This window comes from Syngnathus scovelli, chromosome 6 (assembly GCF_024217435.2).
Source record: "Syngnathus scovelli strain Florida chromosome 6, RoL_Ssco_1.2, whole genome shotgun sequence".
Taxonomy (NCBI): Eukaryota; Metazoa; Chordata; class Actinopteri; order Syngnathiformes; family Syngnathidae; genus Syngnathus; species Syngnathus scovelli.
In genome coordinates, this window is record NC_090852.1 from 11,382,864 (window position 1) to 11,408,475 (window position 25,612).

General features: G+C 40.3%; 1 protein-coding gene across 2 annotated transcripts in view; it reads left to right on the forward strand.

The window, feature by feature from the left end:
* The first annotated feature begins 770 nt into the window (after positions 1-770).
* abcc8 (ATP-binding cassette, sub-family C (CFTR/MRP), member 8) overlaps positions 771-25,612 on the forward strand; it is a 34,257-nt gene continuing 9,415 nt past the window's right edge. For both annotated transcript variants that reach the window (XM_049724168.2, XM_049724172.2), the window contains exons 1-24: positions 771-1,113; positions 2,913-3,075; positions 5,355-5,496; positions 5,987-6,108; positions 8,098-8,264; positions 9,329-9,571; positions 11,384-11,572; positions 12,715-12,879; positions 12,960-13,115; positions 14,782-14,916; positions 15,811-15,973; positions 16,391-16,431; positions 17,058-17,203; positions 18,018-18,132; positions 19,019-19,138; positions 19,350-19,422; positions 19,498-19,603; positions 22,075-22,107; positions 23,139-23,177; positions 23,487-23,585; positions 24,337-24,421; positions 24,749-24,829; positions 25,111-25,248; positions 25,318-25,443. In XM_049724168.2, the coding sequence (XP_049580125.1) occupies positions 1,093-1,113; positions 2,913-3,075; positions 5,355-5,496; positions 5,987-6,108; positions 8,098-8,264; positions 9,329-9,571; positions 11,384-11,572; positions 12,715-12,879; positions 12,960-13,115; positions 14,782-14,916; positions 15,811-15,973; positions 16,391-16,431; positions 17,058-17,203; positions 18,018-18,132; positions 19,019-19,138; positions 19,350-19,422; positions 19,498-19,603; positions 22,075-22,107; positions 23,139-23,177; positions 23,487-23,585; positions 24,337-24,421; positions 24,749-24,829; positions 25,111-25,248; positions 25,318-25,443 (2,868 nt within the window). In that variant the 5' untranslated portion in view covers positions 771-1,092. The remainder of the gene's footprint in view (positions 1,114-2,912; positions 3,076-5,354; positions 5,497-5,986; positions 6,109-8,097; positions 8,265-9,328; positions 9,572-11,383; positions 11,573-12,714; positions 12,880-12,959; positions 13,116-14,781; positions 14,917-15,810; positions 15,974-16,390; positions 16,432-17,057; positions 17,204-18,017; positions 18,133-19,018; positions 19,139-19,349; positions 19,423-19,497; positions 19,604-22,074; positions 22,108-23,138; positions 23,178-23,486; positions 23,586-24,336; positions 24,422-24,748; positions 24,830-25,110; positions 25,249-25,317; positions 25,444-25,612) is intronic.

Sequence of the window (25,612 nt, forward strand, 5' to 3'; positions counted from 1 at the left end):
TGATTTTGGCTTAGTTTGAGTCGAATGAACAGTTTATTTTACAAAATATCAACTACATACATACTCTATTGAAGGATGAGGCGCAACATAAAATACATCCTGTAGTCATGTAAAATGGGTGTCCACAGGAGGCAATAGTGTTTAAATTTCTAGTTTCATTTAGCTATGCTTTTTGCATGCATCTTGATTATATTTGGTTTGCTGCGACATTAAGTGAATTTGCTGTACTAAGTTCATCTTGTTTTTCCTTTTTAATCACTTCACTGGTTCTTTTATATCAAACAAATTATTTTAGGTGCATTACCTGACATGTTTCGGCGGTTTCTTCCGCCTTCATCAGAGTGTCACCGATGTGGTTGTGACGCGTCTTTATCAGCTGATGGATGAAGGCGTGGCTCACCTGTCAGATTTGACAGGTGAGTCACGCCCTCTGCTGTCCATTCACCTCTCCAGAATGCTGTTCCAGGTTGGAGAGAGCATGTAGGCTCGCTCCCTCATCCCTGTTGATGGTCCTCGGGTCCTCGGGTTTTGAAGAAAACAAGCATCAGCGTTGGATCAGGGAGGCCATTGAGATCCGCAAGCGGGGCCCGAGCAATAATTTGTTTGATATGAAGTGATTAAGTGAATTTGTCTTGATTTGTTTAAAAAGATCATTTTAATCCATCTTTTAAAAGTAGGTCAAACAATTCCCGTAACATTGCTCCGTATATTCCGTCCGTGTGTGTGTGGGCGAGCGCGAGCGTCATCCGTTTTCCCAGTTATATAATCACACTGTGCAGTCATCTCCACTCACATTGCATACGTGACTTCTAGTCCGGCTACCATTTGCAGAATTGCATCGACCCGCTTTTGCTTGAGCTACTCGCGGGTTCATGACGCGGGCCAAAGGGTGGCCCTGGGTCAACCTTATTTGGTCTCTGAGTTCTTTGGGCTTCACCAGACTTCAGCACCGAGAATAGCTCCACGCCTCCAAAACGTTCACCTCCACCTGTCAGAATTTTCGATTGCCTTCTGGGCTCATGACAGGAAGTACTTTGCTGGCTGCTTTTCTCCTTCTCAAGTGACGAACTTGACAATGCTGAAGCGCTAGCAATGATTCCACGATACAAACCGGTAAGAACGTGATCTCCTACCGCCACCGTTATTCATCCTGTTGTATTATTGTGCATTGTTGTGCCAGTTCAGTCTCGATTTTGATGCAGATTAATGCGGATTTAGTCATGCTTAAATGTCATTATGTGCTGCAATGACACGAATACATCTGCAGGATTTAAAGGCAGTGGCTGGAAAGCTTGCACTTACTTTTCACTCCCAAAAAACTGATCTCTGCTTCTCTGAGGTGACAAAGTGTTCTTCTGCAGAAATGAGCTCCTAAAAAAATTACCATTCACCTTTCCCCTCTTAATCTGGAGTACAACTTTATATTATCTGAGATGGTTGTGTGTATCACAATTTTTCTTCCTGTCTGATATTGGACTGCAAATATTTTTTTTCGAGACTGTGCTGTCCAGACTATGTTTATCTAAATTTGAGTGAATTTTATTTTTGTCCTGCTTTTTTCCTGCACACTCACCACATCCTCTGATGGAAGCTTTTTAAGAATATAGGTCACCACCAACGCTTGTGAGGCCTTGTTTATTCTGTCCGCAGATGTGGCGACAAAAAACAGATTAACTTGAGCTGAGGCAGAAAGGCACTATAATAAATACCGTGCAGTCAACTGCATGCAAGTGAACAATCTGTGTTACTGCTTACATCACATCCTTGTATCCATGGTGATATAAAACAGCAGCTATCAGCTCATGGCAACTGCTCATTATTTTTTACCCTGAATACCATTTTGAGCTGAATCGGAGGGGCATCGAGAATGTCCCTGTGTGGATTATTCAAATCTGGTCCCATGTGAATTTTCCTGATCCCACTGAACAAGTGTTCTGCTATTGGCTGCATGCACAGTCTTCCCCTGATTGGACTGGGCACACAACACATTCATCCCATGAAGCCATCCTTTAATATTTCATGCTTTTTCTAACATGTGCACCCTGCAAATTTACAGTTGTGTTATTTCTTGTGAAAGGAATTGGGTATGATTTACGTTCAATCAATGGATGAGAAAGAGAGATACGTAACTCATAACTGGGTCAACATTTAGATCGCATGCTTGCTCGTGCTGCCTACAAAATTTGTGTCTGCCCTCCTCATTGGGCAGACACCATCCCTCCTCTCTCTCTTCACCTCTCTGTTTTCTCCCTCCCCCTCTCATTTCCACCCTCCTATCTTTCTTTCCCAGCAAAGCCGTCCAGCCCGCCTGCACATTCAGCCCCTCCTGCTCTCGTCTCCCAAGGTCGCTCCAGTCTGAAAAGAGACAGGAACAGCAGGTGCACTGCAGAAAGCTACCACCGCTCTCCCTGCGTGCGCGCATATAGTGTGTGTGAGAGCCATGTGAGAGAGTGAACGCATTCCATTGGAGCTCTGCAGAGCTAGGCAAAAATTGAAGCTTCACTTTTAGAGGATGTGTGAAGTCGCAGGCAGACAGGATGCAGATGTTTGTCACCATCATGACCCCCACAGCTGCTTAGACTGCAGAGGAGGCGAGGGAGCTACCGTTGCACTGGACTGGGATTGTCTCTGACCCCCCCCCCCCACCCCTCGCCTTCCCTATTTCTCCTCTTTGTCACTGGATCTAAATACGGCAAGCTGCATTTAAGGGAAAACCGAAAGGTGGCCACACTGGAAATTTCGAAGATCTGCTGAAGAGGCTGTCAGTGTTTCCTTTATGATGACACCATTCTGATTTTTTTTGTTAAAAATATGTGGGTCCTTCTCATCTGTCTCTGATACTCCCCTGTCCTGGTCCGCCTCCTCCTCTCCCTCCTCCTTCTGCTCTCCTTTCTCATACTGACTCCATGCAGAGTCCCGGTTCCACCATGTCCTTGGCATTCTGTGGGAGTGAGAATAACTCGGCGGCCTACAATGTGGACGGGGGTGTTCTGAACAACGGGTGTTTCCTGGACGCACTCAACGTGGTGCCACACGTCTTCCTCCTCTTCATCACATTCCCCATCCTCTTCATCGGTGAGTTTTGCCCCAGACCTCCGCCAGTCACATCTATTCACATGATGAGGGAACCTGAGCAAGTCTGAGTGGGTCTCAAATTAGACACACAATAGCTTTTTAGAACCATTTTCCTTAATGATTATTATGTAATTAATTCACAAATACTAGTATCAATTTCTTCAACTCCATGGTTGTTTTGCCTTTTAGCACCGACAAACAAACAAGACCAACCGAAATGAGCATATTAGCATGTTTGACCTTTTGTTATCCAATGATTAAGTGCTTTAGATAAGGTTGAATATTTGCGCATATTTCTGGATCATGTTTTTTTCTGGGACAGTATTTCTTGCGATTCAATATAGGTTTAAAGAGGTGTTACTTTTTTTCCCCCTTAATCTTTGGTAGGCAATTCTTGAAGTGTAAAGTTCAGTGTGTAACTGCCGTCACTTATGCTTCTCTGTGTGTGTGCCCATTTGAGAAGGCATGAAACAGTAACAATTTGCCACTTTCCATAATAGGTGCCTCTGTGTTCCTGTTATATATCTGAATTGCAGTTCCTGTGGAACAGCCACCGTTGGTGCTTCTAACATCATACAATTGGAATACAATTAGATTATTATGATGATTATTTATGAGGGATAAGAATAATTGAAATAAATAAATGAATAATACTAATTAAACTAATTGCCACGACTGTGTTTGGAAATCCCTGAATGTAAAGAGACTCACCTGCCAAGTAAATCCATTAAGCTCCCTCTTCGCAGTTGCCTTAAGGTCCGTTGGCGTTAAGTATTGCATACATAATTAGCTGTTTAAGGTTTCCTTTAGAGCAGGCTGTTTATTTTTTAAACACGCTCCATCCTTACTGTGTGATTAATAACGCTTTTGAGAATTTGAGGGCAAAATCAAGAATTACAAATATAATTACTATTAATTGTAAAAACTTTTTATCACAGTATGGAACTGCAGCTTATGAGGTTTTGTTGTTAACACACATATTCATCACACGCCACTACTGCTATTCCTATTGTCTAAAACAATTAATAATCAAAGACTATACACATGTACGCATTTATTATCAAGGACTTTTCATGGTTCTCAAAGAAGCTTCACATAAAATTGAGGAAATATTTCAGCTGGAAGGTAGCGAAAAAAAATCAATGTACAAACTATTAAAAAATACAATATAGAGGGATGCTATGAAGGTGATTTGAAGGTCAAGCTACAAATGTGTTTGCACCAAAAATTCAATACATAGTGACACTGAGACAAAGCCTGTTGACATTGCTTCCACTGTCACCACATTTGCCTTTTGTACAATGACGTGAAGTTCAATATTTTACTCACCTGCACCTCTAAAACCACAACATACACGCACGACACAATTATGGCTAGAAGTTATTCTCAATTCAATTGGGCAACCTGCACTTAGTCTTGATTTAACCAGCAGCATGGCCTCTATTAACATGAAACATCGAGCCAATTTAAGCAAATGAGCACTCTGAAGGAAGTGCAAACCACTGACTACAAAATTGAAGTAAATTTGCTGTTAAAAGGAAAAGTACAGTTGAAAGCTACACTATATTGCCTATTCTTTTCGTATCCTTTTTTATTGTCCCTTGCAGACTTCGGGTATCATTACGTTTTCACGTTCACCTCGAGTAGAGCGAAAGAAACTTTTAAATAAGAGTTCTATTTGTGCGCTAGACACGGGCCACACGGCTCTCTATTTCACCCTGCAGCACAAGTGCAAATCTGAAGAGCTGGCTCGTGGGTTTATTACTGGCTATTTACATACTAAAAGGCCATCAGAGGTGCCGATTCGAATGGATATTCAACATCTACTCCTCCAACAATTATGTAGACATATTTAATGTCAGCACCTTCTATTCATTAAACTGATTGCACCCTTGCACCCTGACCACCTTGATACACAGTTATACAGTGTCGTTAGCTCACTTGTAATAAAGGACATGGATGTCAGAGGGGGATAATGGCCTCAAAGCTCAGCAAAGGTCAAAGGTTACCTTTCTGGGATCACTGTAATGATCAGAAAAGCTGTTCCCTGGATATTTATCATAAGGCAAATTGCCACAGGCAAACCTTTAAGCACTCACAATGCTCTTTTTAGAAGCAAAGTTGCTGAAAGACTCTTGAGATATCCTTTCTGAACCCCTTAACCTCACTTGAGTCGCGGCTGTGATAGAAATATATACGTACACGTAAAAGCTGTTTTTATTCCACTGGTTATTGAAGTCACACTGCCTAAACCTTCCTTGTCTTGTTTCCTGTTTGAGGCTGGGGAAGTCAGAGCTCAAAAGTCCACATCCACCACAGCATCTGGCTTCAATTCCCAGGTCACAACCTTCGTTGGCTGCTCACCTTTGTGCTGCTCTTCATCCTTGTCTGTGAGATTGCAGAAGGCATTGTCTCCGATGGGTACGTTTATCTCTGCGGTGTCTTGGTTCGATGAGATTCTATGCTAGGGGCAGTAAGCAAACAGGAGCTGGCTTGTAAAATGCTTTGTGAAGTGCACACAGATTGGAGGTTTCTTTTACTGAAGTAAACAGAGGAACTAGTTGGTTAATACACTAGTGTTTTTTCAAGATACCAGCTGTCATCTGGACAATTTTTTTCACCATGTGCTGTATGGTGGCAATGAACTTAATTCAACTCACTTCACAATAAGCAGCAATTTGGCAAACCGTGAAGAATTTTCTACACATTAGATAGCATTTTCAATCATGACCGCCTTTGCTGTAAACAAGTGAGTTTGTTGTATAAACAGTAGGACATCCCAGCAGTGTGGAATGACCATATGCACAATTTCTAATTAGAACCAAGTCAGAAGACATGGAAATAAGAGAGTAACTTCACTTATTGCTTGCTTGTTTTTAATTCTGTCTTCTTCCTCTGACCCCACTTATAGGTTCAGCCAGTCTCTCCATCTTCACCTGTACATGCCTGCAGGTCTTGCCTTTATGGCTGGCATCACCTCGATTGTCTACTATCATAACATTGAGACCTCCAACTTCCCCAAACTGCTATTAGGTAAAGCCATCATGCACTTTCAGTACACTTTAACCTTGCTTTGTCTCTGTGATACTATCATTCTATTGGATTCTATAAGTCAGTCATGACCTGATCAAGATTTTAAATGATCTAAGGTGTAACTTCAATTCACACAAAATAACGGTGCGGGTACTGCTGCTTTCTAAATGGTAGACACTACCATTCTTTTAAATCAACTACAATATCATTTTGGCATCTCTGGTGCCGTACACAAATGGTTTTTATCCTACCTCACTGATAGTAGATTTATTGTAAGCTGAGATACTTGCTCCTCGAATGTCTGTGAGGAAACATGTGCTGTGCCTCAAGGTTTTATTTTAGGTCTCGTACTGTTTAATATTCATATGCTACCCCTTGGCAGTGTCATCAGGAGACACAAAGTGACTTTTCACAGCTCTGCTGATGATACACACTCTGTGTCTACCGATAACACCAGTCCAATGAATGCTCTTTTTAACTGTATTCTTAACATCAAGAGCGTGTGTGTATGTGCGTGTGTAATGTGCGTGTGTGCATGTGCGTGTGTGTGTGTGTGTGTGTGTGTGTGTGTGTGTGTGCGTGTGTATTTCCACGTTCCCGCTATTGTTCGACTTGTTACAGCCAGTGATGGGGTGGGTGGGCTGGGGGTTTATTTTTAACTGATGTAAAGCACTTTGAGTTACACATTCTGTATGAAAATGCTTTTTATATAAATGTTGATTAATTGATTGACTGGTTGATTGGTTGGTTAATTGACCTGCAAGACAGGATTAAATAAATCATATGTTGCCATTTTGACCGTTTTATTGCGATGAACAATAACAGCTATGTAAGCTTGTACGTGCTTCATAAAAATGAGGTGACAGATTTAGTAATGTGTTTCCAGCTGAAAGGTTCATTGCACTGAGATGAGACAGCATCAGGATAATACGTAATATCATCAAGTGCACAGTGCTCCAAGCAGACATGAATTATCTTGCTTTCATTAAGCAAATGAACATTAGTTGGTTTTCTATTGTTTTTGTATTCCCAGTACAGATATCAATTTGTATGAGTCTGCTAATAGCCATGTAGAAAATATGCAAGATAACGTATATCGAGAGAAAAATAAAGAGCAAAATCAACTTGTGCATTATTAACTAAACGGTGTTAAGCTCTGCTTGTTGAGCCGCTTTGAGCAAGTTGGCCTTCATGTCGGAGTTGCTCTCTCTCTCAAGAGAGTAGCGCTTCAGTGGGGCAGCAGAATTAGATCTAATCGTTGCATGCTGCCTCTTGTGCTGTGGCATAGATGACATGAAGCAAGAAGCCCATAATAAGTCTGAACCACACTTAATAATTGCAATTCCCCATGACTGATAAGATGAAAATCACTTCAGCTACACTCAACCACTGTTGCAAATGACATCTAATCAATGGATGGCCACTTTCAAGGGATGCTATCTGCTTGTATGTTGTATAGTATTATTGACTATTACTACTAGAATATTTGTTTGTATGTTTTTTAAATTACCAGTCAACCTCAGAGCATGTCCAGAATTCCTGAAGAGTGACTTCAGTGACCAGTGTTGATTTGGCATTATGGAAGGGAAAGCGGTGCCCTTCCACTATTATTTTGCTTTCTATTACTGTATGATGTTATATTGAATACAGAGCGGTGATTCAAGGGAAACAATTAAAAAAATACAATTTTCTTAGTGTTACAAACAGGTTACAAATCTGAGAGCATCTTAGTTTGAAGGAAAATGTAATTTCTTAACTTTTGCCTTGTAATGCTCACTCACCTGCACATCTGACGTATGTCTTTATTTATATGTTCATGTGTATAGCGCATAAAGTTAATTATGTATTTCAATCCAATTTGGTAAACCCAAGGACAAATTGACCATTCAAGTCACTGCTCACGTAGAACGTTACATTTTCAATACTTGATCTCTCAAAGACATTCTTTTGCATCTTGTCTGACTTCTTATCCATGTTAAATCTCCTCAGCCCTCCTCATCTATTGGGTTCTTGCCTTCATCATGAAAACCATCAAGTTTGCCAAATACACAGAGCATGGGATCGGCCCCAGGCAGCTACGCTATTGCATCACGTGCCTGCTCGTGCTGCTCTATGGACTCCTGTTGGCTGTGGAGATCAATGTGATCCTGGACAGAGTGAGCGTGCATCCTCTTCCTGTGATAACGCATGTGTGCAGATATGTGTACCTGATTGATTTCAGTCTGTTGTTTTTTCTGGCTAGTAACTCACATCTGCTTTTTGTCTCGAGCAGGAGTGTCAAACTCATTTTTGTCACGGGCTGCATCGTAGTTGTAGTTTCCTCCGAAGGTCAACGACTTATATGTAGTGTAGGCTACTCAACAAACTGATGAATAACTAGTTCATAACTAGATGAGTAAAAACTGTTCCGATATTTAAAAAAAAGCTAGCAATCTCTATTTTTTAAAAGTGTAGACAATTAGACATTTTTGTTTTGACACATGAAGTCGATACACAATTTGCCTCATATAAAATGGTGTGGCAGGCCGTATCTGACCCCTGGGCCTTACGTTTGACACCAGTGGTCTAGACCCCCAATGGGCAGAGCAGTTAGCCAGTGACATGGTGCCGGACAGAATTGAATGTTTGACTAAGTGAGAGAGCAAACAGACATGATGTCTTTTTTGCTGACATTTTCTATTCAATAGTTCAACAACAATTTTATTTTTCACCTTATCTTCTAGTGAAACTTTAAAGTATATTTGTCTTTGCAAACCTATAAGCTGAGTGCACCTCATCTGCTGATTCTGTTTCCTCTGGGTAAACAGCTGTGAAAGGCAGAAATGCTCCCATCATGCTTTGCACAGGATGAAGCATAATGCCCTAAATACCACAGTGAGTCAGGCTTAAAAAGAGACACATTATGCAGGTAATGAACTAAAATGGCTCATAGAGAATAAAGTGCATTAGAGTTCAGACTTCCACCAAGTTTTAAAATGTAAAAAAAAAAAATGCAGTGGGCTGAATGTGCTACATTTTCATAATTTCTCAGGCAGGCTTGCCAATCACGGTTCACACCACCATTATACAATATCGTAAGCAGAAGCACGGCCCATCACACCGACGCTGTTCAGCGGAAATTTAATCAGGCACTTTGAATCTTTAAGCAGATTTTTGAGTCTCATAACACTGGGCTAACAAAGAACCGATTAAACTAACTGGCTGTGTCCTTGTCTTACAGCGATACATGTGTTTCGCCGACCCGACAGAAGTGAAGCCCCCTGAGGACCTTCAGGACCTGGGTGTTCGTTTTCTGCAGCCCTTTGTCAATCTACTGTCCAAAGCCACCTACTGGTGGATGAACACCTTCATAACCTCGGCTCACAGGCGACCCATTGACCTCAAAGTCATTGGAAAGCTCCCCATCGCAATGAGGGCTCTCACAAACTACATGAGGCTCCGCAAGGCCTTCGAAAATCAGAAGGTGAGTGTGCTGCTGTAGTTATTTGCTCACGCAATGCACATTGAATAGAAAACTACAGGAAGAGCATAACATGGAATTTCCTTCAGATTTATAATTGACAAGAGATGCGATATAGATCAGCCTTGCCAAGCCTCATGTGGGTGTCCTCCTGAAGGACCCTGGTGAGTTCTTTGGAGCTTGTACCCTGGCTGCTCACCCGATAGCCCATAATATCTTCTTGTCGGTGGAGCACTGGACATTACTCTGGATCATTCTGAGTCCTGTGCTCTGTTTATATTGTCTGTTTTGGTTGTATTCATACATTGAAGCCTAGTTGTTTGCAGTTCAAATTTTGTTTTGGCACTGTTACTGTTTGACTTATTTTTCTTTCTTCTTATTACTTGTCCCTTGCCAACTATCCATAACCAGAAAGTGTGTTCTGTCATCCATAAAAAAAAAAAAAAATAACATCCAGATGACTTGTAATAAAGTCTCCCTGCTAATATTGTATCAAATTAGTGTGCATCTGTCCGAAATCCATAAAAATAAGGTTTGGATCATGTGTAGCGATATTGCATTCATTTTTCTCCCAGTGCTTCAAACTTTAAACGGCTTCCTGTTCGCCTTAAGGAGCACGTCTCAGGGCTAATTGAAGGACTTCCTCGGCAAGGTCAGAACTTTCCAGTGTTTGAAAGGCCACAGACATTCGTCATGGCTCAAAGTGTGTCTGGTGTGAACGCAATCTCACTTCCTTCCGCGTGAGAAGAGAGATAAAACAATCCTCGTGGGGGGTTGGATGCTGGTTATTGAGAAGGCGCCGGGTCATCCGCATTCTACTGTGAACAAGGTGACACGGTGACCCCTGCAGGCCCAACATCGCTGCACTTAATGGAAAGCCAGATCGCTGTTTTAATATGCACTCAAACTGAAAGACAGAGACCTCTTTTTTCTCAGAGCGGCTTCTCGTACATGACACCACACATGAGCAGTACGTCGAAGATTTCCCGGGGGCGCTTACGCCAACAGTTTCGCAGTGACAGTCCAGATGTTTTCCTATGATCATTGCCGACTGACTCGTTCAGCCAAGCTTTTGTGTTGTTGGACGTCACGGAGTGCTCATAGAATAAACAAACTCACAAAGAATAGCACACAGTAGAGTGTGAACCTACACCAAGGCTGAGAAAAATCTAAACAAATATATGGAGAACTATATGTGCATCCTTATTTGATAAGCAAGTGTGCAATTTAAATGAGTTCTAAGACAGAATCAAACTAATATGCTACGCAAAGGCATCCATTTTTTTGCTTGTCCTTGTTGAGGTCACCATTGTTGAGTTGCCTTTGGGCGAGATGTGAGCTGTCACTGGCGCAATTTCTCGATAGTTTTGTGAAAATCAGTTATGCTGTTCTTGCTAATTGGCAAAGAAACACACAGTGATTGAAACATAACCCCACACCAGATGTAATACAGTAACTAACTAAATCATGTCATCCTTAGACCTAGAGTTCACTTCCTTCCCGATTCTTCCCTGCTGCATTGCTGTAATAGTTTGTCTCCTTGGGTGGTTTGTCCTCCAAGGCTATCATGCTTCACTGGTAAACCATTAATCAGTGTATCCCATGATGCAGAAGCAGCGTGATGACCATGACCTTTTTTCATTGGCTCACAGTTTTTTCTAATGATTCAGCATCTATGTTGAAGCGCATTTTTCTGTGGTAGCAGCAGTTTATGCTGCAAGCTTGTTTTTGCTCTCTGTATTGATGTCTTTCAACAGAGAAATAACTATTACCCCGATCCCTAATGATTTTCTTTTTGTCCATAATTGTCATCAGAGACCTCAGGGTACGGCGCTGCAGGGACCCAAATGGATCTGGCAGGCCTTGAGGAAAGCGTTCGGCAGACCTCTCATCCTTAGCATCACATTCCGCTTCATGGCTGACGTGCTCGGCTTCGCTGGGCCGCTCTGCATCTCTGGCATCGTTCACCACATCAGCAAGGACAACCGAACCATCCAGCAACCGGTGAGATATAAGGAAGTCAACCTTTGGCTAATTTTAAAGGTTCTTTTATATGGGAGAATTGATAGTTTAGCAGATTGATGTACAGCACATGTTGAACTACCTTTGTATGTTTTTAACAGTGTTTTAAAATTAAAGCCAAATTGTACAATGTTATTATAACCATTTTAGTTGGTTCCCTATAATCTTGATGGTAACGTTTTTGTGGCACACAATTTGTATGATTGATATAGAGTTAGGAAAATATAGAAATTGACAATAAGTGTACCACAAAATTCATATCTCTCTCAGTGACTGTCAACCCAAAATGTCAGTACACGTGCCCATGCCATGCCGTATGGCTTTATAAGGGTCCAACATTTGGGGCTGGCAATGATGCAGCTTTCTACCTGTCCAGTGTTTGTTCACTAATGAGGTCTGTACCTGGCTGACTGTTATGAGTAAAAATGATTAGATCTTTTGACATTATAAATCAATAGTTCACCTGTCACATTTTAGCAATAAACCCACACAAGCATGTACGCACATTGTGGCATTCGGATTCAACCTCTCAATCATTCCAGATGCACTTTCTCACCATCTGGCATGCCTGTTTGCGCATAGACCTAATTTAGGGCCTGTCAAATATTTATGAAACGTATTGCTCCAGGACCTGTCTCAATTTCAAGGATTTCACAAAAGGCAGACCATCACATCAGAGAGACTCTCTGGCATCCATCTCTGGGAGTATCTCACCGACAGTAATTATCAAGTCAGCAATTCATCCTCTGCTGCGCTGGAACATCAAATGCCAAAGTGAAAATAGTACAAACCGTTTGGACATCATTCCAAGATGTCGTTTTTGAAGAGGAAAAATAGACTGTTGTGTAATAGGTCTAATTGGAGCATATTTTTGAGGCAGAATTTTGTCGCAATGGTTAAGATGAATTGTAGTTGTTAGTCACAGTAGTTTGGATGATCTACATACCTTTTCATAGCGGCACAATTTTGCTATGCAAAAGAAGAGTTTCAAATACCCCAAATATTATTTGTATGGAGACTGGAGATGGATATTTATAGGAAATGCAGTTGAAAAAAAACACAAGTTTGATAGAAAAGAGTATTCTGTTTTCTGAACTAAATTGTTCCTTTTTTCTGTCCTCCAGATGAGGTTGCTTGGGATTTATTTTCTTTCCTCCAAGGAGTTTCTGGAGAATGCATATGTGCTGGCCGTCTTGCTCTTCTTTGCATTGCTCCTGCAAAGAACATTCCTTCAGGCGTCCTACTATGTGGCTATCGAGACTGGGATCAAGCTACGTGGGGCCATACAGGTACTTTCCTCTGCAGTTCACCGTCAAATTGAGTGACTTGCAAAAATGACCCATCAATCTTTTGGCTGTTATCTCCGCAGACCAAAATCTACAACAAGATCATGCGTTTGTGCACATCCAACATGTCCATGGGCGAGCTAACTGCCGCTCAGATTTGCAACCTGGTTGCCATAGATACCAACCAGCTCATGTGGTTCTTCTTCCTCTGTCCAAACTTGTGGGCTATGCCCGTTCAGGTAGGAAACATGAAGGTCAAGGTCAAGTGACGCATGTAATTTGTTGCTTTTCTTTTTACTATTTTTGTGTCATTTTTTTCAATGTATATTTTCAATATATAGCTGCAGTTTGTTGAAACCCAATGCTGTTTTGTTGTTGCTGCTTTCCGACACAATTTTTTATCTACACTGTGCAGTCTTTCTTCCGATAGTAGTCCACAACAGTCCCCATAAGAGGAAAAGCTACATTTTGCCCTTTCTAAGCTTAGAACATAGCAATTACTGTGCATTACTTCTCCTACGCAAGCTCTACAGCTGCGTTTTATGTACGTGGATGAATACCATGTTCCGACTCTCCCTCTGACCCTTAGTCTTCAATGTTCTATAATGGACTTAATTAACAAGGTTTACTGAGTAATTAATCTTTATAATTATGAAACATTCAAGTGACTTTAGCTATAAAGTTAATGATAATTATAAATACAACTCACAACCCTCACGTCATAATTTCAGTACAACTTTGTGAGGGGACCACTTTGTGGAAAATACAGGATATGTCAAAAACAAGTAAAGCATATTCTTAATAGTATTGCAGTGAAGCAAGAGGAATAAAAATCAGCAAATAAAAGTGAGCAAGTTCATGATATATATTATAGACCATTTAAAGATTTGAAAAGAAATAATGCTAACGAAGGGACCCCACAGTAGAAGTTATGTGCTCCCTCTTAAATGTTCCAGTCAAGAGGTGAGCAGCAATGTTTTGGACCAACTGGAGATGCTTGAGGGAGGACCGGCTGATTCCAAAACAAAGCACACGACAGTAATCCAGCCGAGATTTGACAAATGAGCACTCATAAAAGTATCTGGGATTTGAATTAGAATTGAGGAAAAATGCTGATAGCGTTAGTATATTATGAGCCAACCTCGTGTCTCGGGCAGTAATGATGCTCGCCTCCTGGTAAGCTGTTATGAAAGGTGCTGCTTCTAATGAGTCACATTTGTTGCAACTGCTTTTGCCTGACTGGTGGACATTTTCCTGTGAAGGAGAAGGTGTGACTGTAACATCTTTGTGGATGTGTGAAGCCAAAGACAGGAGGTAGCTGTAGTTCAACATGAAGGTGTTTGATTAGTGTCAAGTCAGTCTTCTCACATTCTAGCACACTTAACCCCCAAAAGATATCTTCACTGCAAAGAGGGAATGAAAAGGCACTTTTGTGAATTGCAGGACGAAAAATAGAGAATTACTGTGTTCAACTTAACCTGGTCCATTCTTTGATTTAAGAGGAGGACTTGAAGAGCAATCATTAATACAACATGTGAAGATGATAGTGTGTATTGGTCTGGTCTGATCTATAAGAATATTTTATTGGTAATGGTTTTATTTTGTCTCGATTCTGAACTATATTTTTAAATGTTTTATCATCCTCCCTCAAGGACAAATTCAACTCACTAACTGCTGGATATTTCTGTTGCACACTACACAGAATCAAATCACACAAACATGCAAGCGTGCAAGGAGAAATGTCAGAGTGAAAGCAGGCTCACATCTATCCAACCTTGCCAGCTTAGATTTCATCCGCAGTTGGACTTAACGTGATCCTGCAGTTCCAACTACTGTGGTATCAAAATTTTAACACAAGCATTGAGCATCTTTTTGATTTCCCACTTTGTCCTCCTTTGCTCACAGATTATCGTGGGAGTGATCCTCCTCTATTACCTCTTGGGAATCAGTGCCTTGATTGGAGCCACTGTCATTGCTGTGCTCGCGCCTGTTCAGTATTTTGTTGCCACAAAGCTGTCACAGACACAGAAGAGCACTCTGGTGAGTATTACAATTGGCAGGCTTCTATTTTCGTAGTCATGCAATAGAGATGGGCAAGTCAGAAGGTCGCTTGTGCTGTAAAATCGTTGACATATACATGATGTAGATCAACAGTTGTGCATTTGTCTGCCTTTCACAGCTATTTATATTTCATTCATTCATTGACCCGAGGTGTGTTTGACTTCACTCTTCCAGGTCATTACCCCCACTGCGTACTGCAGTTTTTCACTCGGTTAACGAGCTGTCACCCAGACAGTACCTGATAAATAGTGTTCGTCAACACTTTCTTGTAGTCTAGGTAACAAAGTGACATCTTACCAATTAATGACGTGGATGTAATGACGGCTGGTAAGCATACACACGTACAGTACTGAAAAAAAGTTGGGGGTATTTGGCTTTTGAGTGAAATTTCATGATGAGCCAAAAATGAAGTTTTACATTTACGGGTGAGTTGAATTTGCACTTTAAACTCTTCATGTCCAACTATTCAATGTTTCACTATATTTTTGCACAACTATCTGTTAGTTGAATGGAAAAATGCTTTTAAACAGTCCTACTCATCACGCTGTTCATATTTTGACAACATGAGACAAAGACACTTAACAACAACACTTTTCAAAGTTTCAATCAAAATGTTCTCAAAGGGAAGTAGACCCTAAAATCAGAATAACTGAGACTAGATGAGTCACAGAAATGCATAGATGCGAACGTCGTAAGAAATGTATTGCTTTGTGTTAGGTTTAGGATGAAAAAAAAATCTGCTGAAGCAATGAAAAATTGGATAATTCATTTTGGAAATTTCAACTGATAGAAAAATATCCATAACATTTAGTGAGTATATCTTGCTCACTTTGATATAAAACACGTTAATCTGTTCTCTCTGTGCCTTCTCAGGAATATTCTAGCGAGCGCCTCAAGAAGACCAATGAATTGCTTCGAGGCATCAAATTACTTAAGCTATATGCATGGGAACGCATCTTCTGTGACAGTGTGGAGGAGACCAGGGGCAAGGAATTGACTAGCCTGCGGGCCTTTGCGCTTTACACTTCCATATCCAGTAAGAAGACTTTAATACTGTCCTTTTAGAAATGGTCCCCAAATTGCCCCCCAAAAATACCTGTTATGGCTATCTGCAGTGATTGACTTTGAGAATGAACTAGTACATTCAGTACATTTCCATGATCACAAGACACTCCCCATGTTTGTTTTAGTCTAATCTAAAACGGCGGTGGTTGCGTTCTGCAAAATTTCAAGTCCTGTGACACACAGCTTGAATGATATCATTTTTATTTTTGTATTGGAACGGTGGGAGCGATAGAATGTGAAAGTGTGGCAACAATACATCCAACAAGGACCCAGACAAAACAACTCAGATAATGTGATTTCTTGTATGTGCATTAAAGTAGCAGCCCATTTAAACAAGCTGACCATACTGCACTACTCTATTTCTCTCTCTTTTTCTCTTGATTTTCAGTCTTCATGAATGCAGCTATTCCAATTGCAGCTGTCTTAACGGTGAGTCATGTGTCTTCTCCTTATTGTGTGTGTGCACCTTGCTCATGCTCAGCTTGTGTAAAGCAAATGATTGGTGCCAAAGACTCTTAACACATAATTCTGCCTATATTAATAGAACACCTTCATAGTTGTAGCGTGGTGACCATTTAAGACAGACAGGAGATAATAAGGGCATGTCGTTCAAGAAAAAATTTGGCCGTTCATTAAAATCCCTGTAAAGTGAGAATAAATGCCTTATAAATTTGCCACACTGCAGTGCAGAATGTTAGTAACAACACTGTAAAATCTGAATGATTAAAAAAAATCAGCAAGTGGTCTCTGCACAGTGTGAACTGGCTGTCACGGTTGACATTTTCTCCTATTGGCTGTCCTACCTTTGCTCCGTGCCATGTATGCACTCACGGCCGACAACGAGGCACTCTAAAACGACTATGACATCGGATTATCTGAAAAAATTGGGTGATTTTAGAGTGTAGGAATAGCTCGCTCATTAACAATATTTCACATTTGTGCTTAATAACCGCGGAAACAAAGGCTTTCAAGTTTTTATATAATAGGAGACAGTCTCTCTTGCAGCCACTGTAGAAATGTTTGCGAGTCGTTCTGAACACGCTGGCATTTTGCAGACATTTGTTGTTCACGTCCACATCTCGGAGGACACTGCCTTGTCTCCTGCCGTGGCCTTCGCCTCCCTCTCCCTCTTTCACATTCTTGTCACGCCACTCTTCCTGCTCTCCAGTGTCGTGCGGTCCACTGTCAAAGCTCTCGTCAGGTGAGGAACTGAGAAATACTTGCAAGATGCAGTTTAGAGCAGCAATATATGTTGTGTTGACTGAGCTCATGTGGGAACTAAGAAATTGTTGTTAAGAGTGCCGCATGTCAAAATGTCAGTCACTGAAGTGGAGGATTTATGTGATTGGAGCAAATAAGAAAATGTCATTGAGTTTATCTGATAGGATGTGACCGTAATCATAAATCAAAGTGTGAGACTAAGGTTTTACTATTTTCAAACATCCCTTCGGTTATTCTTTTTTTTTTTTTATTAGTTGCTAATAAAATATATTGCATCATTGGAACTTTATTATCCAAACAGAGAGTGGTGTTATTATGCAATGTGTGATAAGACTTTCCAGGCAATGGGGGCATAAATAATATCCCCACTGAATCCCTTAAAATGTCAATATTTACACTATCATATTAGTGTTTATAGTCTAGGGGCTGACATGAATAGTTAAAAACTAGATTTTATGTGTATTTATTTTGAGGTATTTTAGTTTTTAAATAGTGGAACCTCCGATATATTGGTAGCGACTGAATGTCTATATTTTTATAAAAATGTAAAAAAAAAAAAAAAAAACACACACACATTCTGACAACAGCCATTCTCTATACTTGTCATATATTGCGCAGAAAATAAAATCAGTATGTATGAATTCATCAACACTTTAATAAGAAAAAAGACAAATCATTACACAGTCACATTAAACTGGGAAATAACATCTATAGATGTATTTGTGTCTTTTTATTGCTTCATTGGTTTCATTGGAAGCAACTCAACATTTGCTTGTTCTCTTTATGACCTGCAGCGTTCAAAAGCTCAGTGAGTTTTTCTCAAGTGATGAGATTGGAGATGAGCTGGAGCCCAGAACGACTTTGACCTCGGGCTCCAACAACCATAACCAAAATAGGTACCAGGCTTTGGTAAGTGCATGTAATTCAAGCATCAAAATGTCTTATGATTAATTTAAAATTTTTGTAGAATATGTCCCTTGTGTTGATTGCAATCTTTCATATTATAGCAATGAAACTGTTAATTAAAGTAGATAAACCAACCAACCATTATCTGTACCTCTTGTACCACGGGGGTCGTGGGCATGCTGCAGCCTATCCCAGCAGTCATTGGGCAGTTGACGGGGGACACTCTGAATTGGTTGCCAGCCAATGGCAGGGCACACAAAGACAAACAACCACCCCCACTCGCACTCACACCTATACGGGCAATTTGGACTGCTCAATCAGCCTACCATGCATGTTTTTGGGATGTGGGAGGAAACCGGAGTACCCGGACAAAACCCACAGAGGCACGGGGAGAAAATGCAAACTCCACACAGGGAGGGCCGGAGGTAGAATCCAACCAGTAGAAACCAGTGCCTCACCGTGCTGCCTTAAATTAGATAAGCTGTCTTTCAAAATCATTTATGGTAAATTTGCCTAACCTATAAAAACACAACATTCATGTACAATAAATCTGATATATTGTTTATTGTAATACAGATTAATCTGTTGGTTGTGTTTGTCAGACACAGAGAGAGCCTGGAAAAAGAGCCTGGAAAAAAAACGAATTTCAATATTAAGTGGGAGTGGGGCTCAATTCAATTATTTACCGAATCAGCTCTAATTGCAAATTCAGTTAAAACCGCACTCTTTTGTATTTTCTTCATGATGGTATCAAGTGGGACATAGCTCTCCTTTTGCTGGATTCAACTGAACTTCCCATCTTTTCTTTTAAACCATGCCTATCAAAGCCCCCCTGTTGTCACCCTCTAAACCTTCATCTTCCATACCCTGTGTGTCTGACTTCCTGCAGCCCTTGAAAGTGGTGAACAGAAAGCATCCCCCAAGAGACGACTGGAACAACTACAGATCACAAGGGGACCATGAGGGTGACGGACCCTCCCCGGTTGTGGACCAAGACGTTTGTATCAAGGTTAGACTTGATGGAATGCAAGGCAGGTTGTTTATTTACTGCCCTCTCTGGAGATTGTATTGATTGGCCGACTCATTTAATTCTCCATTCGAACGTAGATTACAATGGATTGTGACAGCTCTCTCCATTTATACAGCAAGTTACATTTCCCAGTTACAGCTGACTACTGGACATTTGTATTTCACTATTGTATGTGTGCTGCTCTCTTCAGATTTGCAGCGGTTATTTTACGTGGACGGACGGACCACCTACGCTAGCCAATGTGGACATTGTAGTTCCCTTTGGTATGAATCAAGAAGCTTGACTGTTTGTAAACTTCCTTTCTTCTTATTGCCTGTGTTCATTGTTGTCCATTGCAGGCAAGCTGACCATGATTGTGGGCCAAGTGGGTTGTGGGAAATCATCCTTACTGCTGGCGGCGCTGGGTGAGATGCAGCGAGTCTCAGGAACAGTCACATGGAATAGGTCAGTTATACGCTATTTATTCTCTGTAACAGCCCAATTCTCATCATGTTTTAGAGTCCTGGCCAAAGGTGAATGATTGACTTTACTCTGGTCAATATATTCGTTTCTTCTTCACATAGAAATCGGACTTGTTAGGTAATTGAAGTGGAGGACACATAGTTTTCTTTGTGTGTCCTTGTGCAGCATGTAATTGAGTTTCCATGGGAGACTAATGTACTTTAAATTCAAATCAGATCCTGATGGTAAGGCATATAAAACATCAAGAAATATCAATAGAATTGACATGGCATATGCTGTGGAACCAACCCCCCCCCCCCCCCCCATTGAAGAGTCTGTTGCCATCCTGAAATCTTAATTTAATTAGCAAGTAGCAAGGTAAGGTGAGTTGCATCATAGACATGCATTCCACTTATTTATTTATTTATTTATTTATTTATTTATTCATTTATGCGCATTTGTTTCTATAATTCCTGGCTGACCACCATTCCAGGGCCTGAAGTCAGCGAGGATAAACTTCAGCTTTCCCTACCAGACCGTAATGAAGACAGAATGTTATGTATAGCAAATTGTTGGACATTATTCGAAAAGGTTCTTCTCACCAATTAAATATAATATTTTATAGAACATATTCGAAATGAAATCATTTACCATAGTGCTGCTTCTCCTAAAGTCTGGTAGAACTGTACCAACAATTAAGATACTATCCTGTCTGCCTTTGCAAGCTTGAACGGACAGTATGCCGATGTCATCATCAACCAGGGATAGCAACTCTCTGACGCTCTATTTGTCAACAGTGTCCTCTTCTTGATCGACATAATGTCCTCGAGCAAAGCCCCCTCAATCCTTTACCGCGACGTCAGTTCTGTATGTCCTGTTTTGCTTGTTGCCAAATTCATTAATCTTGTGCAGCTATTTATACTCCTGAGTGATTTAGACAAGACATTAAGAGCTGCTTGTCTGCCATTTTTTGTGTGCACTAGTTTTGTGTGCACTAGTTTTTACATGCATTTTTGGGTTGTGTATCTGATTACGCAGGGATCAAAATATACACATTAAGAATATATGAGAAACCAAAGGAGTTGCAATCTCCAAGTTTCTCAGATTTCTTTTCAAATGGTTATGGCAGCTGACACCCCCAACAGACCCCCACTCAAAACCCCGCACCACTCCATTCATTCCCATTTCTCTCGCCCCAAATTTGGCAAAGTGAGCTGAGTGTGTCCAGGCTATCTCATTCATTAAAGTGGGTGACTACCTCAGCATGCAGTTAAGAGACTCTAAAATGATATGAAGAGCAAGGCTGTGACTCTGAACTCTAGCTGCTGCTGTAATTAATTAACAGCAAGACACAAATAGTTGAACCCGCTATAAATAATCAAGAGTTTCACCTGAAGGTGTAAAATATTGAGATTACACTGAAAATTAAGAAAAAGTCTGAAATATTGAGATTAGACTGAAAATTAAGAGAAAGTCTGTATGAGAGTTCTTAGTGACACATCCTGAGCAAAATAGACCTAATATGTAAATGTGTTGAGTGGATTTAATCAGTGGATTAAGCGAGAGAGAAATAGTCCTAGAAGCTCGAGTCAAGGAAGAAAGCAAATTTACCATCCCCTCATCCTGATGTCAAGATGACGATAATCAGATGTGCATTTGGATATAAGTGTCCTCCAAGCACCATCATGTGATTAGGTCACCCTTGAGTCCTTTAGTACTTTCATTTTCGGTCACTTAAATAAATGTAGTATTTGGCATCCTAATTAACAAAAAAAAAAGAATGAATGAATAAAGAAATAAAGAAATACATGGCGCTTCTTCAACAATAACTTAATATTTATTGTTTTACATCTGTGTATGGGAGAGCCTTTAGAATCGACTTTGCAGGTTAAGGTTTAAAAAGTCTGTTCACATGTTCTCATATATCTGTGCGCCTGCCAGCTAATATTAATGGTGACAGTTAACGCTCTTTAGTGTAATGTATTCATGACTGGTTGACACATCAAATCAGAATGCATAGCACATTTTCTCTCATTTCTAGCCATGGCATCTAGTCAAATGACCTTTAGTGGAGAATGGAGATATTTACCCTTTCAAATCACGACTAGAACTAAAGTTTGTCATTACACACATTACACGTGTCTGTGTGTGTGTGTGTGTTCCACACCATTGGTTCTTAAATGGCCAAGCACATTTAACTTCCTCACAGCGAGGTATACTAGCTGCCATTTCACAACCTCCATAAATCAGCAAGCACTGTCAGGCAGCTCTCAGCTGTGATCAGTCACCTTCTCTGAGCAAGTGGCCATTGGCCTAAAAATACATGCAGGCTTCAACTGATCCTGTGCAAAGCCCTAAACAACCCAGAAAGTATTTCTAATGGACTCTAAATGTGTTTGTGTGTGTTTCTATGGTGACTTTCTACTATATTGTGTTCTCAGTGACTACAATATTTTCTCTGATTTTATTTGCAGTTTGCCCAATCTGGAGTCAGAGGGTGATGAAAGGTGAGTGCTGATAGGGAAAAAAAAAAAACGCTTCAAAAGTAAATGTCCAAACCTTGTTTCCCCTGTAGTAATACTTACATTCCCCCACTGCTATTGGCACGACACATCATTGTTTGACAGCAGGTGTCTGCCCAAGTCGTGGAGGCCAAGATGGAACGTGACAGCCTGTGCTCCGCAAATATATATATACGTATATATAGAGAGAGACTAACAATTTTGGATGTGCACATTTCTTCTGATACACTTCATAAATTCCCTACTTTAAGATTTACGATTATCAAACAGTGATGTTCCAAGTAAAAAATGCAGTTGTTAATGGTGATCTTATTTGTTGAGAAAAAAACTGTTGATACCAATGAATTCTGTTTTTTTCAAGATCAATACCAATAACTGATAAGTTTGTCTTTTTTAAATTTTATTTAGAATTTGTATGTCTGTGTGTGTATGTCAGTATAGAGTATTCTAGTGTGAAAACCTTTAGTACAGCGCTGTACAAATAACTGTACATATAAGATATCAAAATACATTTTCATTTAGACATTTTTCCTTATACAAATCACATTTACCCCATTCATCTGAGAAATATGACTGTGCACTTCCATGTTTAACTAAGATATCAATATTAGGCGATTTTTCATTATGAGATGAAAATAGAACGATTTGCAGATTTTTACACATTAGCGAAAATAGTCTGAGCATTCAAACTGAACACCTTTATAGCATTTTAATAGTACAGAATAATCCAAGGTGGACTTGTGTATTATAAATATACATGGATTTTTGAGATACAAACATTTCTTAATTAATTTCTAAGGATAATTAGGACCGTAGGGATGAAAACATGTATATATATATATATATATATATATATATATATATATATATATATATATATATATATATATATATATATATATATATATATATATATATATATATATATTTAAATCAATATAGGATTAAAGTATTCCATGAAGAATAATGCTCATCTGTGTTTTGATTAATCCATGTGCTTTGTCCATTCTCTGCAGTCCCACAGATAGAGACACAGCTGGTGATGGTGACATTAGGTGAGCTCTTGAAACACACAATGTCATTTCCAAAGCGGTCTCCTGGGAGACCTGTCATCATTATCAGCACAGTCAAACAGTCAATTTCGTGCTTATCTCAGGAGTAAAGATAATAGAATCCTGCCCGCCGAGTCCCTACACTTTGATCTGCACATCGACTTGACAAACACATCTCGTAATGGCCACTGGGTTTCCTTTTAATGGATATAAGTTCTGTTCTTGCACCTTTTAGAGCTAAGCAGTCCTCCACAGAGGGAAAATGTTCTAACCTTTACCATGATGTTGTGTTGCATTTGATACCTTTGGTAGGAAGAGATGTGCCGTGGCCTACGCTTCTCAGAAGCCCTGGTTGTTGAATGCTTCCCTCACAGAGAACATCACATTTGAAATGCCAATGATTAAAACCAGGTAAGCTGGGAAAACTGACTTTGAATGTGGATGTGATTGTGAGAAGTACCACTGCACACTTAATTTAAAAACTTCATGTTGCAACAGTGGTAGAGGTGTTAAGTGAAACAAGCTAATGAAGTTACATTCTAAGCAAACACAAAACCCGCTTTGAGACGTGTACTCCATATTAGGCCGCAGTACTAAGTGGGTGTTTTGATTGAAACGATCGACTGTAATCAGTACAGGAGGCCATTAAGAGGTTATAAAAGTGCTTGTTGTGGTCATAATGTTATGTTAATACAAGCAGATGCTTTTAGACCTGCATGGTAAACAACATTAATTATCGGTCTTGCTCATGGCCTTTGTAAAAGGCCAGAATGCTTTAAAAGTCTGATAATGACTTACTTTGCTTGGACGTAATGGTCCATTTTCAAAAGCTGCTTCTAATGGACTCATACGCGTGTTTGCTGGAGTGATTTGTGATGACATAGATAAACTCCAGTTTGCATTTGATCGCCACTTTTTCTCTTTTATGCTGTTTCATGGCCAAAGTTGGTTTATTTTTCTATAGCTATTGTAAATATCTTGATTTTGTTCCCCACCACGATTCGGTGTTGAATACAAGCAACTCTCTTGAGTTTCTAGTTCAGTATTGATGAATCGGTTCCTACCAATCGAAGGAAAGAGCAGGGCTATGATTTCACACATTCTGTGTATGGCACCTTATTTGGGTCCTTGTCAGTATTTTATTCATGTTGGTGTTCACTAGATACAATGCTGTCATCGACGCCTGCTCTCTTCAGCCTGACATCGACATCCTTCCACAGGGCGATCAGACCGAAATCGGAGAGAGGGTGAGTAACACACACCACAATTCATTTGAATTACTCTATGGGCCTTTTTATTGCCTCATCTGGCCATCGCTCATCTGACTGGGGCTTACCACACTGCACAGTGGCAACATTTGTCACCATTAGTGCACCGTTGGAATGTAATTCTGGTTTGAGCAGCAAGATGGATCGATGGTTTGTTGCTCGTGTTGTGTTTCTTCATGCATGGTATAGGATGGACTTACCCAAGAGATTGTACACATTGATGCATTTAATGGTGTTATTTGTTCCTGTCTGTGACTGAAGCTGATAGCATCTCATCTCTCGTTAACCCGCTTTCCTCTGTTGCAGGGCATCATCCTCTCGGGAGGGCAGAAGCAGCGTATCAGTGTGGCCAGAGCCTTGTATCAGCAGACTAATGTTGTCTTTCTGGTAAGTCTACCACTGATTCGAAAACTGGATGAGACAGAAATGATCCCCTCAGAGTAGAAGAAAAGTTTCACATTTGTGAATGATAAGGTCCAGGTTACAGGTCGTAGATATAATACGCTCTCCTTCCGAAATGTTTCCGTTAAACCGATCCTCAACTGTAAGACTTTAAAATGACGAATCAACTTTGATTTTTATAGATGACTTAGTTCTGGCAGGTCAATGCTGCCCACCAATGTAGGATATTCCTTGAATTTGTCATGCTTTGAAATGTCTTTTTACAGGACGACCCATTCTCTGCCTTAGACATTCACTTGAGTGACCATCTCATGCAAGACGGTATCCTCAAACTGCTGAGAGAGGAGAAGAGAACCGTGGTGCTGGTCACACACAAATTACAGTATCTGCTGCATGCCGACTGGGTGAGAGCTTTATCTATTGTATGTGCGTGATTTAACAGTTTTAGTTATACAATGATGCCTGCATTTTAGATTATTGCCATGAAAGATGGCACCATACAGACAGAAGGTACACTTAAGGACATCCAGAGGTCTGAACCTGAATTATTCGAGCAATGGAAGACGCTGATGCACAGACAGGACCAGGAGTTTGAGACGGTAATCAATGAGCAGCCATTTGTAGGACAATTTAATCCTTAATTGATTTGAACTGATGTTGCTATGCTTTGCTTGTGCTTATTTAAACTAATACTGCTACATTTATTGCTTTGTCTAATGAATTTTACATTGGCTGTGTTTGCATAATGGGCAAAAGCATTGGTGTCTT